Raw genomic sequence first — 17046 nt, 5'->3', positions numbered from 1 at the left:
CCTTACCCGGTCTGGCCTACATGTGGTTGACTATTAAATGCCCTCTGAAATGGCCGAGCAAGCCACTCAGTTCAAGGACAATTAAAGGATGTGATACCCACGTCCCGGGAATGAATAGGGGGAAACAAGAGTATGTAAAATAATGTGAAGCCCTTTCTATGCCTGGTTCGCTACGAAGAATGCCCACTTTCATGAAGTGCGCACGCCAAGATAAAACCTGTGAACCTGTACCCCAGTCAGAAACAAACTGATTTAATAGAGGGACACCTATTTATCATAAGCTCGCTTGATAGACAGTTTAACAGAGGAAGAAAGACACTGTGATTTAACTTATTAAATTGTTGGAGATCATTATTTTATTTTGATATCGTTAAAGAGGTTTCCATAATTTAAAATTGTGGATATTTTTGGGATGCACCGCAACATTCCAACTATGCTTTCTTTGCCATCTCAGTTACCTCGCCACACTCGTACCGTACAAAGTCCAATAACGACACCCCGCTTGTATACAGGAACTGACCCACTGTCGTGCCAGGGTCCAGCAAGAAAGGCTGTGCCAGCATCTTGGTCTCTGTGTCATCGCCAGGTGGGTCTTCCATCGTGCCCACAGACAGTGGCATCATTCCCACAATGTGCTGTCCTAATCTGCGGCCCAGCTCCGAGAGGTTTACTTTCGAATTCTGTTCCAGGGGCCTATAGATCACTAACGCACCATATTTTCCAAATGTCATCTCTGCAAAGGTCGGGTTCGCCACCGGCAGCATTCCATGAACATATGTGCCAATATGCCAATCAAATGGCACTGTCACCCAGGCAGCTCTTCTTATAGTCATATTCTCACCAAGGTGACCTTTAAAATATTAAAAATGGAGTATCAAAGTTTGTTTGTGAAAAAGCAGGGTTCTTATTCATGAATAAAGGCATTACATGCAAACCATGATCTCTGGCTTGGGATGGGGGCACTTATTAAAGCCATTTTTAGAATGCAATGAATGAGATAGTGGTGACGTGTTACAGATCACTTGGGAGTCAGAGTTACTGTGGCAACATGCGCTTTTATTCTGTTGTATTCTGGAGCTATGGATGGTGATGGAGGGGCCCCAACTTTCTTTCCATCACATGCTGACCAAGAATCTCGCACACTCTTGTCGCCTGCCTTGATGTGTGTTGGAAGAATTTACACTTGTTTGACTGTGTCACGAATGCATCAACCTTGCCTATCATGTCCGAGGGTGGGTCTTGAACCTGGAGCTTCTGACCCAGGGCAGGGATGCTAGTCATTGTGCCACAAGACAACCATAATGAGTTAGTTGCCAGCTTTCGAATGTAATGGGCTGAATGGAGGATCAAAGTGAAGATCAGTGTTGAGGAATGGATGCTTTGACATTTCTCACACCTCATCGTCAGTGGCAAACACTGCCACATGAAAAAGCCCAAATTTCTAGACATTTCGCCTTTTACCTCGAGCCTCTCTTGATATCACAATCTCTAATGTCTCTATTTTATAGACAATAGTTATAGCTCTGAGCTTTACCCTCTTCCTTCTCATAGGCTCCAAATCCCCATCCTACACTCTTCCTCTGCTTTACACCATCGCTGTGCTGAAATAAACATTCACTGCAGTCTCCGACTCCAACACATTTTCTCTCACAATCACAAAACTGTGCAAGTTTTTGCCTCCCTTACATTTTCTACATTACAACAGTGACTGATGTAGGAACGGTTTCAAGACCTGTGTATTGAGTCAGCTTCCACGCGGGGTTATTACCTGTGGCTCAGCTCAGTACAGAGGAACAAACACGACAACCTGGAAAGATGGCTTATTTAACCAAGCTTGTTAAGTGTGCACGGAGAACAGACTGGCTATCGGCCAAGACCTGTTCTGCCGAACAAAGACCAGAACACAGCACTTATACAACGTTCAAAAATCAATAGCCCACCCCAGTTGGACGTGATCCAATCCCTGAAGCTGCTACGTTTAAACTTATCCAATAGAATTGCAAGCAGTGTTTAAATTTCACCCAATAGAATCGCAAGCAGCGCATGATTGATCCTCATCCTGACAGCTGTGTACAATCCCAGCAGTCTGTGCTGAATGTTGAATGTTTGTGAGAAACATAACAACAGAACCAGCACCCGGGATTGTTTCACAAAGACAAGATGTCAGAACAAAGAACAATGAAAAGTACAGCACAGGAACAAGCCCTTCAGCCCTCCAAGCCTGCGCCGACCATGCCCTTTTGGTCAAGTTAGCTATCCTAAATCCCATTTGAATACTTATTACTCAGTCCTATAATTCATCTCAATCCTTAATAAAACTTATGTAAAACTATTCTAGTGGCATGCTAACGATTCAGTTTTAAGAGGTATCATCGCTGAACCCCCCCTTCAGTGACAACACTTGAAAAGTCCTTCATTGGCTGTACAGTGCTTTGGGACATTGAGCTTCTGGAAGGTATGGTATAATTGCAAGTCTTTCTTTCGTTCTCCCAGAGTCTTATTTTCCTCCAATTATCTGGCCTAAACCACGGAGGTGATCATATTTATGTCAGATATGTTTATTGGAGAATCTTGCATTTTACAAAAAATGCCGATACCTGTGGCATGTCAAAGGAGGGTAAAGCAGCGCATTGGTCTAGAATTATCCTGCGATCTTACCAATAGCCAGGGCAAGGTGGTCAGAAAGAGGACAGCTGTCTAAACTGGTTTTCAATTGTGTTATTTCTTCAGTCGTAAAGGAATTCTGCAAAGAAATTGGGAAACATTAATATACGCGAGATTATAAAGTTACCATTCTCTCCTCCCCCACCAGACCAGTTTCGGATGATTTGTGCCACCATTTCCACCTTTTCTCCCTAGGTGGCAGCGATGGGCTTCCACTTGGTGCCTTGTAGGCATGAAACCAACTGATGTTGCTTTGTGGCACAGTGCATTGGCATTTCTGACACATTCTGCCAGAGTAAACCATCGAAAACCTGAAAGCTCTGCGCAAATACAAGATTAAGGGAGGCTGGTGGAAGGAGAAGTGATCGAACCCTGAGCGTGTAGGAACGTGGCTTTTTGAGAAACTGACGGAAGAGCAAACCTTTCACCAATCTCTGGGATAGCGTGTCTCAGATGGCACAGTGCCACGGGATGGTACAAGGCAGGGTAGGCGAATGTTTGCTCCAGTGAGGCCCTTCATGATCGAAGGGCTGGTTCAGCACAGTTGGCTAAACAGCTGGCTTGTAATACAGAACAATGCCAGCAACGCGGGTTCAATTCCCGTACCGACCGCCTCGAACAGGTGCCGGAATGTGGCGACTAGGGACTTTTCACAGTGACTTCATTGAAGCCTACTTGTGACAATAAGCAATTATTATTATTATATTGTGGGAACTCATTGACTGAAGGACAACAGGTTCTTAATAATGGGTCATGGAAAACAGAAGAACAATCCCTTCTGATTCTCTTATGGTGAACTCCGGTAGCTGCCGTGGCAAACTCTGTAATCCAATATCTGAACCACCACGCCCAAGGCAGTTATTTGATGGCTATGCAGCCAGTCTGAGTCACAAATGGAACGTCAAGATATTGAGCAGTCAATGGAGGATGGGATTCTTCCGATTTAACTTCATACAACCCTACAAAACAATGCCCTAATGGATAGTGTGGTCCTGGCTGGATCAGCAAGGAGAGGTTTTCCCAGTACTCAGAGCAGTTAAATAATGCAGCTTTAGCTGGTTAAAACTCCAGTGGTACCTCAGACACTGTTGTTGGGGAAGTGTCCTTAAACCTTGGATCTGCCAACCTCTAGTTAGTAGGACGTGCTCCTACTGGGATATTATTATTAATTAATATTATTAATATTATTATTATTATTATCCATATCAAGCAAGAAGAGACGCAGCAGATATAGACTTCTAGCAACAATGTTTGGAGGCTCAGTATCTGGTTTCTGGGGGCTGGTTTAGCACAGGGCTAAATCGCTGGCTTTGAAAGCAGACCAAGGCAGGCCAGCAGCACGGTTCAATTCCCGTACCAGCCTCCCCAAACAGGCGCCGGAATGCGGCGACTAGGGGCTTTTCACAGTAACTTCATTTGAAGCCTACTTGTGACAATAAGCGATTTTCATTTCATTTCTTAGTCTGTGGAACAATGGTGATGAGCATCTGCTGGCAACGGAAATATTCTACTTTCCTTTTCAATAGAAAGTGTAGACAAACCTTGGTGTAATCGATGGTATTTGCATGCTTGGAGTGACAGTGTGCCATTGCGGTCATGGCTGCCTGCTGCACCAGCTGCTGAAACTTGACATTCCTGGCCACAAAATCCGTTTCGCAATTCACCTGATGCGGGAACAAAACATTTCTTTAAAACAGACCGTTTTATTCACACAAGTATATCGGATCACATAGCAGAGGACAAGACCATTTGGTCAATCGTGCTTTACTGGCTGTTTGAAAGAGCAATCCAATTTGTTCTATTCCCCGGCCAGCTCTTTCCCTGTAGCTCTGAAATGTTCGCCTTTTCAAGTATATATCCAATTTTCTTTTGAAAGTTATCATTTAACCCGCTTCCACTGCCACATCATAATAACTTACTGTCATAAGATTTTAAATAGGGGCAGCACGGTGGTGCAGTGGTTAGCACTGTTGCCTCACGGCACCGAGGTCCCAGGTTCGATCCCTGCTCTGGGTCACTGTCCGTGTGGAGTTTGCACATTCGCCCCGTGTTTGCGTGGGTTTCGCCCCCACAACCCAAAGATGTGCAGGGTAGGTGGATTGGACACGCTAAAATGCCCTTAATTGAAAAAAAAAAAAAATGAATTGGGTATAAGATTTTAAATAAAATCTCCCCCTCTGGTTCTTTGCCAATTATCTTGGATACGAGTCCCTCTAGTGACCGACCCTTCTGTCTCCCATATCAACAATATGAAACACTTCTTCCTACTATGTGAACAGAGACTAGCTGGCCAACAGGTTCACACATTTATTCTAATAGCATACAGAATGACTCATATGAATGCAGTTTCCATCGTAACTTTTAAAAGGGGAATTAGACATGTATCTGAAAAAGAGAACTTTGTAGGGCTTTGAGGAAAGAGTGGGGACGGGGTGCGGTTGGGTGGGGGAGTGGCTAGCTCTTTCAAAGAATTGGCATAGGTACAATGATCCAAATGAGCGCCTCCTGTGCAGTAAAATGCCACGATTTAACACATTTGTGTCATTTCAATGCAAACGTTCATTGTTACCTCCACCAGGACAGCCGAGCTTCCATTTTGCAGCAGTCCAATGAGGCCCTCCTTTGTTTTGCGGCCTTGTAGTTTGGAAGCTTTACTCCATCCTTCCTTCTGGGCCTGTTCATGCAACCAGGCTTCAGCCTGTAAAAAGAAACCACTCTGATTATCTTATTGTCAGCAGCAAATCCTTTCATCCCTGGGAACAAGACAGTGACAGTGTGAGATTTGCTTCGTTAACCCTTTGGCGTCTGCACCCTTTCACCGCAACCCCGCCAAACATCCCCCCCCCCCCCCCCCCGCTCCCAAAGCTATTTTATGTGTTTACATTTCAAACTCAGGAAAAATAATTTTGCCGCTGTACAATCTGTCTTGTTTGTGTGTCTCGGTGTCAATTTGTATTTGACAATGCTCTTATGAAGCATCTTGGGATATTTTACTATATTGATGGCACTATATAAATACAAATTGTTGTTGCTAAAATTATATGCTCCTTCGCTGCAGATGAACTGCTCTGTAATATATCACTGGATATAAATTGAACTTAGATTCAACTTGTAGCATCATTGGTGGACTAATCAATGAAAAGCAGTTGTGACAATCAATGTATCAGTGGACTTAAAGTTTGTTTTAATACATTTAATCTTTGAAAATTCTGTTAAGTAATTAAATCCTCATTTTAATTATTCAAAGTTTGCTTTTAGAATGGGAACTGCGATGAGCGTTTGTATTGAAATGACTCCGTGGGTGAATGCACTAGGCTGAGTGATATAATTTGCAGACCAAGGAGGTCTCAGTTTAATTTCTGGTCTGCATTTGGTTAGCTGCTGCAACATCCCAGGATTAGCAAGGAGTGCCACAAATAATTAGCCTGTTCTCTATCCAATAGACTCGGGTTTGCTTAGGAGACGCCTTCGTTGAACAGCCTGCTGAAATATACAGTCAAAACTTTCCATACGAACAATGCCCCCCTCGAAGTAACATCTCAAAAGGCTGTCAGTATCCATGGTGCCATAACCCAGCCTTCAGGCTGGGGCTGGAAGGAAAACATACTACATTAGGGGTGTTTCCCCAGCAGCTTCAACATCATAATTTCCACCCACCTGTTGAAGGTCACTGCTAAACTTTTCTAAGGCCTTCTTACAATTTGTAAATGAGTATCCCGTCTTTTTCCGGAGTTTCAGGAGGAGCTCTTTGTCAGCTGCCATCAATCTAATCCCAGGACAGTGTAGAAACTGGGTCGGTTGCACAGACAAGATCTACAAAGGCAAACAACAATCTCAGGGAACTCTGTAACACTATCAAAGTTGCAGGCTTTTGTTGCACATTTTCTATCTAAGCTTTAGTGCTCCTCACTAAGGTTCCATCAAGGGTCACAATCCCATTTCACTTGCTTGAGACACTCTCAGGATTACTGCAACTCGATACCCTGTCGTGAAGATGCATAGTTATGTGCGTGCTACTCTCCACATGGTGAGTGGTTCAGTCATGTCGCAGTAGGCAGCTATCGTGTGAAGCCAGTCACTTCCCAACAAGAGAAATAGCTTGCAAAGCCAATAATAATGGTGTTCAAAACAGTGGCATGGTAACAGGGCTCCTTCACCTGGGAGGCTCTTTGCAATCAACCTTTTTATGCAAGAGGGGCTGAAAAAGGAAAGGCTGAATCCTAGTTCAGTCAAAATCCTGCAGTCAGAGAGGCTGAGAATCGAGGGACACAACAACTCAGTATGAGAGTAAAGCTGTACCTTAGTTCTTGAGGTCTAGGTGGTACACTCATTTCCTTGCTGATTCGGATCTGCTTGACCTTTCCTCACATGGTTTGCTATATTGTCGGAACCACTGTGCAACTCAGCACCGGTATATAGCCTGACTTAAGACCATGAGGGCGGCACAGTAGCACAGTGGTTAGCACTGTTGCTTCACAGAGTTAGGGTCCCAGGCTTGATTCCCAGCTTGGGTCACTGTCTGTGTGGAGTCTGCATGCTCTCCCAGTGTCTGCGTGGGTTTCCTCCGGGTGCTCCGGTTTCCTCCCACAAGTCCCGAAAGACATGCTTGTTAGGTGAATTGGATATTTTGAATTCTCCCTCCGTGTATTCGAACAGGTGCCGGAGTGGGACTAGGGGCTTTTCACAGTAACTTCATTGCAGTGTTAATGTAAACCTACTTGTGACAATAATAAAGATTATTATTAAAGAATGCATTCTAGTAGGAGTTTCATGATCATATGCACCGTTCCCCGAACTGAGCAATTCAAACTGGTCTTTACAATTTCTTATAATGGTGGATTAGAAAGTTAAAATAACAAAAATATATATTTTAAGCCGTTTGGCCCATCGGGTCAGCACCAACCTTTGAAAGAGCACCCTACCCAAGTCCACAATCCAGTCCCCAGATTGTCATCGACTTCAGGAAGCATAGTGGAGAACATGCTCCTGTCTACATCAATGGGAACGAAGTAGAAAGGGTCAAGAGCTTCAGGTTTTTAGGTGTCCAGATCACCAACAGCCTGTCCTGGTCCCTCCATCCCAACACTATAGTTAAGAAAGCCCACCAACAACTCTACTTTCTCAGAAGACTAAGGAAATTTGGCATGTCACCTACGACTCTCACCCAACTTCTACAAATGCACCATAGAAAGCATTCTTTCTGGTTGTATCACAGCTTGGTATGGAGCCTGCTCTGCCCAAGAATGCAGGAAACTACAAAAGGTCGTGAATGTAGCCCAGTCCATCACGCGAACCAGGCTCCCATCCATCGATTCTGTCTACAATTCCCACTGCATCGAAAAGGGAGCCAGCATAATTCAGGACCCCACGCACCCCGGACATACTCTCTTCCACCTTCTCCCGTCAGGAAAAAGATACCAAAGATTGAGGTCACGTACCAACCGACTAAAGAACAGCTTCTTCCCTACTGCCATCAGACTTTTGAATGGACCTACCTCGTATTAAATTGATCTTTTCTCTACACCTTGCTATAACTGTAACATTATATTCTGCAGTCTCTCCTTCCTTCCCTATGTACGGTGTGCATTGTCTGTACAGCATGCAAGAAACAATACTTTTCACTGTATACTAATACATGTGACAATAATAAATCAAATCAAATCAACTCCGGTCACCCCACCCTTTCCCTGTAACCTAACATTGCAAATCCCTGGACACTAAGGGACAATTTAACATGGCCAATCCACCTAACCTGCACATCTTTGGACTGTGGGAGGAAACCGGAGCACCCGGAGGAAACCCACGCACGCACGGGGAGAACGTGCAGACTCCGCACAGACAGTGACCCAAGCCGGAATCGAACCTGGGTCCCTGGAGCTGTGAGGCAGTAGTGCTAACCACTGTGCCACCCCTGTAATTGCTCCTTTATATATCAAAGATTTTCAATTCCATTTTCAAAGTTATCATTGAACCTGCTCCTCCACCATTTCTGGCAGAGCATTCCAGGTCTCAAATTGGTGTATTTAAAAATATTTTAAATGCGAGCCCTCTGGTTGTTGCCTCTTCTGCCACTTTCTGGTCTGATTTCGGAATAACAGGGTAATGTATAGTTAACCACGCAGTGGATAGTTTAACCACGCAGTGGATAGTTAACCATGCAGTGGACTCTTCAGTGGCATCAGAACGCAGCCACAGGATGGTGAGCTTCACATTCAAAAATCATGTGTCAGCTCAACCTAACCTGACAGCTGAGGGGAGGGGCCCACGCCGAGCTCTAGCCAATGGGACAGAAAACCCCCGCACACCGAGCTTTCTGATTGGCCGAACCCGCTGCCAATCACCACCCCCCCCCCCCCGTAAACAAGTTAGGTTGCCGCGGCCTTCGGGAGCTTTCCCGCCGGTGTTGGAAACCCCGAATGGCCGCGAGGCGAGGCTTCTGTTTCTTTACCCTGGAAAGCTGGGCCCGCGCACTCCTGAGGGCGACCATTGCGCTGTGCATGGTGAGCGGCTCAGCACCGCGGACAGACTATCAATGGAGAGCCAACAAGAACAGGCGCCTCAGAGAGGAAGCCGCCAAGAGGAAGCTCCTTCCAGCTGGTTCCACCGTCCAAAGTTTCTGATAGCTCCCACTAGTGGCTGGAGTAGCAGAAAAAACATTCTCCTCGCCTCTTCCAAGGGATATTTATTGTGGAGCTGGGTGACAGCATTCTTCCCTGCGGAATCTGCAGAAATTTACAATCCTAGAATCCCTACAGTGCAGAAGGGAACCATTCGGGCCATTGAGTCTGCACTGACCCTCTGAAAGAGCACCCCAACCTGGGCCAACTCACCCACCCCATGCCCGTAACCCTACCTAACCTGCACATCTTTGGACACTAAGGGACAATTTAACATGGCCAATCCACCTAACCTGCACATCTTTGGACACTAAGGGACAATTTAACACGGCCAATCCACCTAACCTGCACATCTTTGGACACTAAGGGACAATTTAACACGGCCAATCCACCTAACCTGCACATCTTTGGACACTAAGGGACAATTTATCATGGCCAATCCACCTAACCTGCACATCTTTGGACACTAAGGGACAATTTAGCACGGCCAATCCACCTAACCTGCACATCTCTGGACACTAAAGGCAATTTATCATGGCCAATCCACCTAACCTGCACATCTTTGGACACTAAGGGACAATTTAACACGGCCAATCCACCTAACCTGCACATCTTTGGACACTAAGGGACAATTTATCATGGCCAATCCACCTAACCTGCACATCTTTGGACACTAAGGGACAATTTAGCACGGCCAATCCACCTAACCTGCACATCTCTGGACACTAAGGGACAATTTATCATGACCAATCCACCTAACCTGTACATCTTTGGACACTAAGGAACAATTTAGCATGGCCAATCCACCCATCCTGCTCATCTTTGGACACTAAGGAACAATTTAGCATGGCCAATCCACCCAACCTGTGCATCTTTGGACACTAAAGGACAATTTAGCATGGCCAATCCACCTAACCTGCACATCTTTGGACACTAAGGAACAATTTAGCATGGCCAATCCACCTAACCTGCACATCTTTGGACACTAAGGAATAATTTAGCATGGCCAATCCACCCAACCTGTGCACCTTTGGACACTAAAGGACAATTTAGCATGGCCAATCCACCTAACCTGCACATCTTTGGACTGTGGGAGGAAACCGGAGCACCCGGAGGAAACCCACGCAGACACGGGGAGAAAGTGCAAACTCCGCACAGAGACCCAAGGCCAGAATTGAACCCGGGTCCCTGGTGCGGTGAGAGGGCAGTGCTAACCACTGCGCTGCTAACCACTGTGCCCCCGTGAGCACATAATCTAGGCTGACAACTCCAGTTGTAATTGAGGTGCTAAATAAAGGTCCACATCTGCTAGCACTCTTTGCCCTGGTCAACAGCACCAAAAACATATTAACTGATCATGTACCCATTGCTGTTTATGGGAGCTTGCTGCACACACTCTGCTTTTGTAAATAAGCAGCTTTGAATGGAGGGAAGAAAATTGTAGGCAGCAAAATAATCTGTCATCTATCAGATAATGCTTGTTACTTCCTACTCACATGGTTCCAGGTTCAATTCCCCACTCCCGGACATGAGCACAAAATAAAAATCCAGGCTGATGCTCCAGTTCAGTAATGAGGGAGTGCTGCATTAAGGCCCGATTCTGTGGGATATAAATGGTCGTGCTTAGTTGTGCTACAATACTGGGTGAGCCCTGCTTGCACATGTACAGATAAATTGCAATGATAGGAGTTAGTGCTCCATTCTGCACTCGAAGGATATGCTGAAAATGAAGATAGTGTGACAAAGTAAGAGGGGAAAATACCAATGAAAAAGTAGCAGCAATGTTGATAACTGGTTCCCTTGGTGCAGAATTCAAATACCTTCCAATGAATGTGTCAGCTGTAACAAAAGTAAATCCTCCCAATCCCCCAGTCCCTCTCTCGCCTCGCCCCTCACCCCCCACAGAACATTAATAAAAAAATAAGACAAACCCCTAACCGCTGACGGTAATCAATCCCCTGAAAAAGGAGATGAAAAGCTGCCACCTCGAGTAGAATCCTGCCACCGACCCCCTCATGGTGTATTTGATATTCCCAGGGTACAAAAATTCCATCAGGTCCCCCCAACCAAGCCGAGGCCTCAGGCGGCACCGGAGATCTAACTTGCCTCTGGACTATTAGTGAGGCGAAGGCTGGGACATCTGCCTCGTCCCAGTCCGCAGCATCGGCGAGTCCGATACTCCAAAAATGGAAACCAATGGGCATGGCTCCAGCTGAACACCCAAAATCCCTGATATTGTATCAGAAATGGAGACCCAGAAACGAACAAGCTTGGGGCAAGACCAAAACATGTGCGTGTGATCCGTCAGAAGTACCTGAATACATTCCATCTTGGGAGCTGGAATTTCTCCAGCAACTTGTCTTGGCTGGTGAACCTACCCTCCAGAAACATAAGAACATAAGAACTAGGAACAGGAGTAGGCCATCTGGCCCCTCGAGCCTGCTCCGCCATTCAATGAGATCATGGCTGATCTTTGTGGACTCAGCTCCACTCTCCGGCCCGTACACCATATCCCCAAATTCCTTTATTCTTTAGAAAGGTATCTATCTTTTTCTTAAAAACGTTTAAAGAAGGAGCCTCAACTGCTTCACTGGGCAAGGAATTCCAGAGATTCACAACCCTTTGGGTGAAGAAGTTCCTCCTACACTCCGTCCTAAATCTACTTCCCCTTATTTTGAGGCTATGCCCCCTAGTTCTGCTTTCCCCGACCAGTGGAAACAACCTGCCCGCATCTATCCTATCTATTCCCTTCATAATTTTATATGTTTCAATAAGATCCCCCCGCATCCTTCTAAACTCCGATGAGTACAGTCCCAGTCTACTCAACCTCTCGTCATAATCTAATCCCCTCAACTCTGGGATCAACCTAGTGAATCTCCTCTGCACTCCCTCCAGTGCCAATATGTCGTTTCTCAGGTAAGGAGACCAAAACTGAACACAATACTCCAGATGCGGCCTCACCAACACCCTATACAATTGCAGCACAACCTCCCTAGTCTTGAACTCCATCCCTCTAGCAACGAAAGACAAAACTCGATTAGCCTTCTTAATCACCTGTTGCACCTGCACACCAACATTTTGCGACTCGTGCACCAGCACACCCAGGTCCCTCTGCACAGTCCCTAACATGTCCCTAAACCTTTGCAACCCCTCCTCTCCCATCCCTGTGAATGATGAACCTAAACCAGATGGCACAAACCTATGGTTCCTGTAAATCAGAGCCAGCAGTGACATGGAACCCAGTTTATAATGCTGCCTAAACTTGGGATTTCGGCGGGAGCGGTGCGCAAGTGATTTCTGGGAGGTAAGTTTCTCCTTTAAAAACACTTACCTTCACAGGAGCAGGCCTTGGGATTTCGGCGGGAGTGGTGCGCAAGTGATTTCTGGGAGGTAAGTTTCTCCTTTAAAAACACGTACCAAGTCCCGTTTCTGTTCTTCTTTTCTGGTTTTTTTTAAATATAAGGCGGGAACCGGAAGTTCGACTTCTGGGAAAGGCGCCGCCGCCCCCCCCCCCCCCCCCCAACCAATAAATTCTGGTGGAGAGGAAACCCGAGACACTACACGTGTAGTGTCTCCCACCCACCCTCCTCCTCTAACCTAATAATAAGATCCATTGGTGTGAGGTAAGTGCCATATTATATAATTATTATTAGCATTATTATATTATATTATTAGCATTGCGCAGATCAAGGAGACACAGCCGGAGTGAGAGAGATACAGACAGTGAGAATTTGGTAGTTTGGTGCAGTGAGGTAACCAGGAAAGGTAAGTGGTTAATCTAATTGTGCTGTTTTTCAGTTAAAAGTGCAGTGTAGATTAGTGTCTGATTTTTTTTTTAAATATTTTATTGAAAATTTTTGGCCAACCATCACAGTACATTGTGTATCCTTTACACAGTAATATAACAATATAAATAACAATGGCCAGTTTTATAAACAAGAAATAAATAATATATAAACAAAAACAAAACTAAATGGAAACTGCCTTGTCCCAGATAAATATTCTCCAAAAATATGTTTTTAACAGTCCAATATACAATTATCTATGACAACAACCTATACATATTATACTTATATATTAACATCCCTGAGAATCCCTCTGGTTCCTCCCCCCCCTTCCCCCCCCCCCCCACCCCCACCACCTCCCCCACCCCCCCCCCCCCCCCCACCCCCCTGGGCTGCTGCTGCTGTCTTCTTCTTTTCCATTCCCTCTATCTTTCTGTGAGGTATTCGACGAACGGTTGCCACCGCCTGGTGAACCCTTGAGCCGATCCCCTTAGGACGAACTTAATCCGTTCCCGCTTTATAAACCCCGCCATGTCATTTATCCAGGTCTCCACACCCGGGGGCTTGGCTTCCTTCCACATCAACAGTATCCTGCGCCGGGCTACTAGGGACGCAAAGGCCAAAACATCAGCCTCCTGCACTCCCGGCTCTTCTGCAACCCCAAATATAGCCAACCCCCAGCTTGGTTCGACCCGGACCCCCACTACCTTCGAAAGCACCTTTGTCACCCCCACCCAAAACCCCTGTAGTGCCGGACATGACCAGAACATGTGGGTGTGATTCGCTGGGCTTTTCGAGCATCTTGCACACCTATCCTCTACTCCAAAAAATTTGCTAAGCCGTGTTCCAGTCATATGCGCCCTGTGTAACACCTTAAATTGTATCAGGCTTAGCCTGGCACACGAGGACGATGAGTTTACCCTACTTAGGGCATCAGCCCACAGCCCCTCCTCAATCTCCTCCCCCAGCTCTTCTTCCCATTTCCCTTTCAGCTCGTCTACCATAATCTCCCCCTCGTCTCTCATCTCCCTATATATGTCTGACACCTTACCGTCCCCCACCCATGTCTTTGAGATCACTCTGTCCTGCACCTCCTGCGTCGGGAGCTGCGGGAATTCCCTCACCTGTTGCCTCGTAAAAGCCCTCAGTTGCATATACCGGAATGCATTCCCTTGGGGCAACCCATATTTTTCGATCAGCACTCCCAGACTTGCAAACGTCCCATCTACAAACAGATCTCTCAATTGTGTTACTCCTGCTCTTTGCCATGTTCCAAATCCCCCATCCATTCTCCCCAGAGCAAACCTATGATTGTTTCTTATCGGGGACCACACCGAAGCTCCCGTCCCTCCCCTATGCCATCTCCACTGCCCCCAGATTTTCAATGTAGCCACCACCACCGGGCTTGTGGTGTATTTCTTCGGTGAGAACGGCAACGGCGCCGTCACCATGGCTTGTAGGCAAGTCCCCCTACAGGACGCCTTCTCCAATCTCTTCCACGCCGCTCCCTCCTCTTCTCCCATCCACTTACATACCATTGAGATGTTGGCGGCCCAGTAGTACTCACTCAGGCTCGGTAGCGCCAGCCCCCCCCCTATCCCTACTACGCTGCAAAAATCCCTTCCTCACTCTCGGGGTCTTCCCGGCCCACACAAAACCTATGATACTCTTCTCAATCCTTTTGAAAAAAGCCTTCGTGATCACCACCGGGAGGCACTGAAACACAAGGAGGAATCTCGGGAGGACCACCATTTTAACCGCTTGTACCCTCCCTGCCAATGACAGGGATACCATGTCCCATCTCTTGAAGTCCTCCTCCATCTGTTCCACCAACCGCGTTAAGTTTAACCTATGCAATGTACCCCAATTCTTGGCTATCTGGATCCCCAAGTAGCGAAAGTCCCTTGTTACCTTCCTCAACGGTAAGTCCTCTATTTCTCTGCTCTGCTCCCCTGGATGCACCACAAACAGCTCACTTTTCCCCATGTTCAGCTTATATCCTGAAAATTCTCCAAACTCCCCAAGTATCCGCATTATCTCTGGCATCCCCTCCGCCGGGTCTGCCACATACACCAATAAATCATCCGCGTAAAGAGATACCCGGTGTTCCTCTCCTCCCCTGAGTACTCCCCTCCACTTCCTGGAACCCCTCAATGCTATTGCCAGGGGCTCAATCGCCAGTGCAAACAATAATGGAGACAGAGGGCATCCCTGCCTCGTCCCTCTATGGAGCCGAAAATACGCAGACCCCCGTCCATTCGTGACCACGCTCGCCATCGGGGCCCTATACAGCAGCTGTACCCATCTAATATACTCATCTCCAAAGCCAAATCTCCTCAACACCTCCCACAAATAATCCCACTCCACTCTATCAAATGCTTTCTCGGCATCCATCGCCACCACTATCTCCGCTTCCCCCTCTGGTGGGGGCATCATCATTACCCCTAGCAGCCTCCGTATATTCGTATTCAGCTGTCTCCCCTTCACAAACCCAGTTTGGTCCTCATGGACTACCCCCGGGACACAATCCTCTATCCTCATTGCCATTACCTTGGCCAGAATCTTAGCGTCTACATTTAGGAGGGAAATAGGTCTATAGGACCCGCATTGCAGCGGGTCTTTTTCCTTCTTTAGGAGAAGCGATATCGTTGCCTCCGACATAGTCGGGGGCAGCTGTCCCCTTTCCTTCGCCTCATTAAAGGTTCTCATCAGTATCGGGGCAAGCAAGTCCACATATTTCCTATAAAATTCGACTGGAAATCCATCCGGTCCCGGAGCCTTCCCCGCCTGCATACTCCTAATTCCTTTCACTACTTCCTCTATCTCGATCTGTGCTCCCAGTCCCACCCTCTCCTGCTCCTCCACCTTAGGAAATTCCAGCCGGTCCAGGAAGCACATCATTCTCTCCTTCCCATCCGTGGGCCGAGCTTCGTATAATCTTTTATAGAATGCCTTGAACACTCCATTCACTCTCTCCGCTCCCCGCTCTATCTCTCCTTCCTCATCCCTCACTCCCCCTATTTCCCTCGCTGCTCCCCTTTTCCTCAATTGATGGGCCAGCAACCTGCTCGCCTTCTCCCCATACTCATACTGTACACCCTGTGCCTTCCTCCACTGTGCTTCTGCAGTACCCGTTGTCAGCAAGTCAAATTCTACGTGTAACCTTTGCCTTTCCCTGTACAGTCCCTCCTCCGGTGCCTCCGCATATTGCCTGTCCACCCTCAGAAGTTCTTGCAGCAACCGCTCCCGTTCCCTACTCTCCTGCTTTCCTTTATGTGCCCTTATTGATATCAGCTCCCCTCTAACCACTGCCTTCAGCGCCTCCCAGACCACTCCCACCTGGACCTCCCCGTTATCATTGAGTTCCAAGTATTTTTCAATGCACCCCCTCACCCTTAGACACACCCCTTCATCTGCCATTAGTCCCATGTCCATTCTCCAGGGTGGACGCCCTTCTGTTTCCTCCCCCATCTCCAAGTCTACCCAATGTGGAGCGTGATCCGAAATGGCTATAGCCGTATACTCCGTCCCCCTCACCTTCGGGATCAACACCATTCCCAAAACAAAAAAGTCTATTCGCGAATAAACTTTGTGGACATAGGAGAAAAACGAAAACTCCTTACTCCTAGGTCTACTAAATCTCCACGGGTCTACTCCTCCCATCTGCTCCATAAAATCTTTAAGCACCTTGGCTGCATCCGGCCTCCTTCCAGTCCTGGATCTCGACCTGTCCAGCCCTGGCTCCAGCACCGTATTAAAATCTCCCCCCATTACCAACTTTCCCACCTCTAGGTCCGGGATGCGTCCTAGCATGCGCCTCATAAAATTGACATCATCCCAGTTCGGGGCATATACGTTTACCAAGACCACCGCCTCCCCCTGTAATTTGCCACTCACCATCACGTATCTGCCCCCACTATCCGCCACTATGGTCTTTGCCTCAAACATAACCCGCTTCCCCACTAGTATAGCCACCCCCC

At 47.0% G+C, this 17046-nt stretch overlaps 1 protein-coding gene across 1 annotated transcript; it reads right to left on the bottom strand.

Annotated features, from left to right (window-relative positions):
- Positions 1–330: 330 nt before the first annotated feature.
- tsfm (Ts translation elongation factor, mitochondrial) lies at positions 331–9277 on the bottom strand. Its single transcript, XM_072494019.1, has 6 exons — positions 9113–9277; positions 6322–6477; positions 5234–5362; positions 4206–4328; positions 2659–2743; positions 331–850 (listed from the first exon to the last, which is right to left on the bottom strand). Exons 1-6 carry the CDS (start codon positions 9161–9163, stop codon positions 432–434), a joined length of 963 nt encoding a protein of 320 aa, XP_072350120.1. The 5' UTR covers positions 9164–9277; the 3' UTR covers positions 331–431.
- Positions 9278–17046: the final 7769 nt, after the last annotated feature.

The sequence above is a fragment of the Scyliorhinus torazame genome, chromosome X (genome assembly GCF_047496885.1).
Source record: "Scyliorhinus torazame isolate Kashiwa2021f chromosome X, sScyTor2.1, whole genome shotgun sequence".
Taxonomy (NCBI): domain Eukaryota; kingdom Metazoa; phylum Chordata; class Chondrichthyes; order Carcharhiniformes; family Scyliorhinidae; genus Scyliorhinus; species Scyliorhinus torazame.
The sequence above is the reverse complement of the archived record's forward strand: the minus strand, read 5'-3'. Positions and strand labels throughout refer to the sequence as shown.

Coding starts and splice junctions, on each gene's coding strand:
- tsfm (XM_072494019.1), bottom strand. CDS start 9,163: ATGCACAGCGCAATGGTCGCCCTCAGGAGTGCGCGGGCCCAGCTTTCC. Junction 4,329..5,233: donor GCTCGGCTGTCCTGGTGGAG/GTAACAATGAAC, acceptor TTCCCGCATCAG/GTGAATTGCGAAACGGATTT. Junction 851..2,658: donor CCACCTTGCCCTGGCTATTG/GTAAGATCGCAG, acceptor AATATTTTAAAG/GTCACCTTGGTGAGAATATG.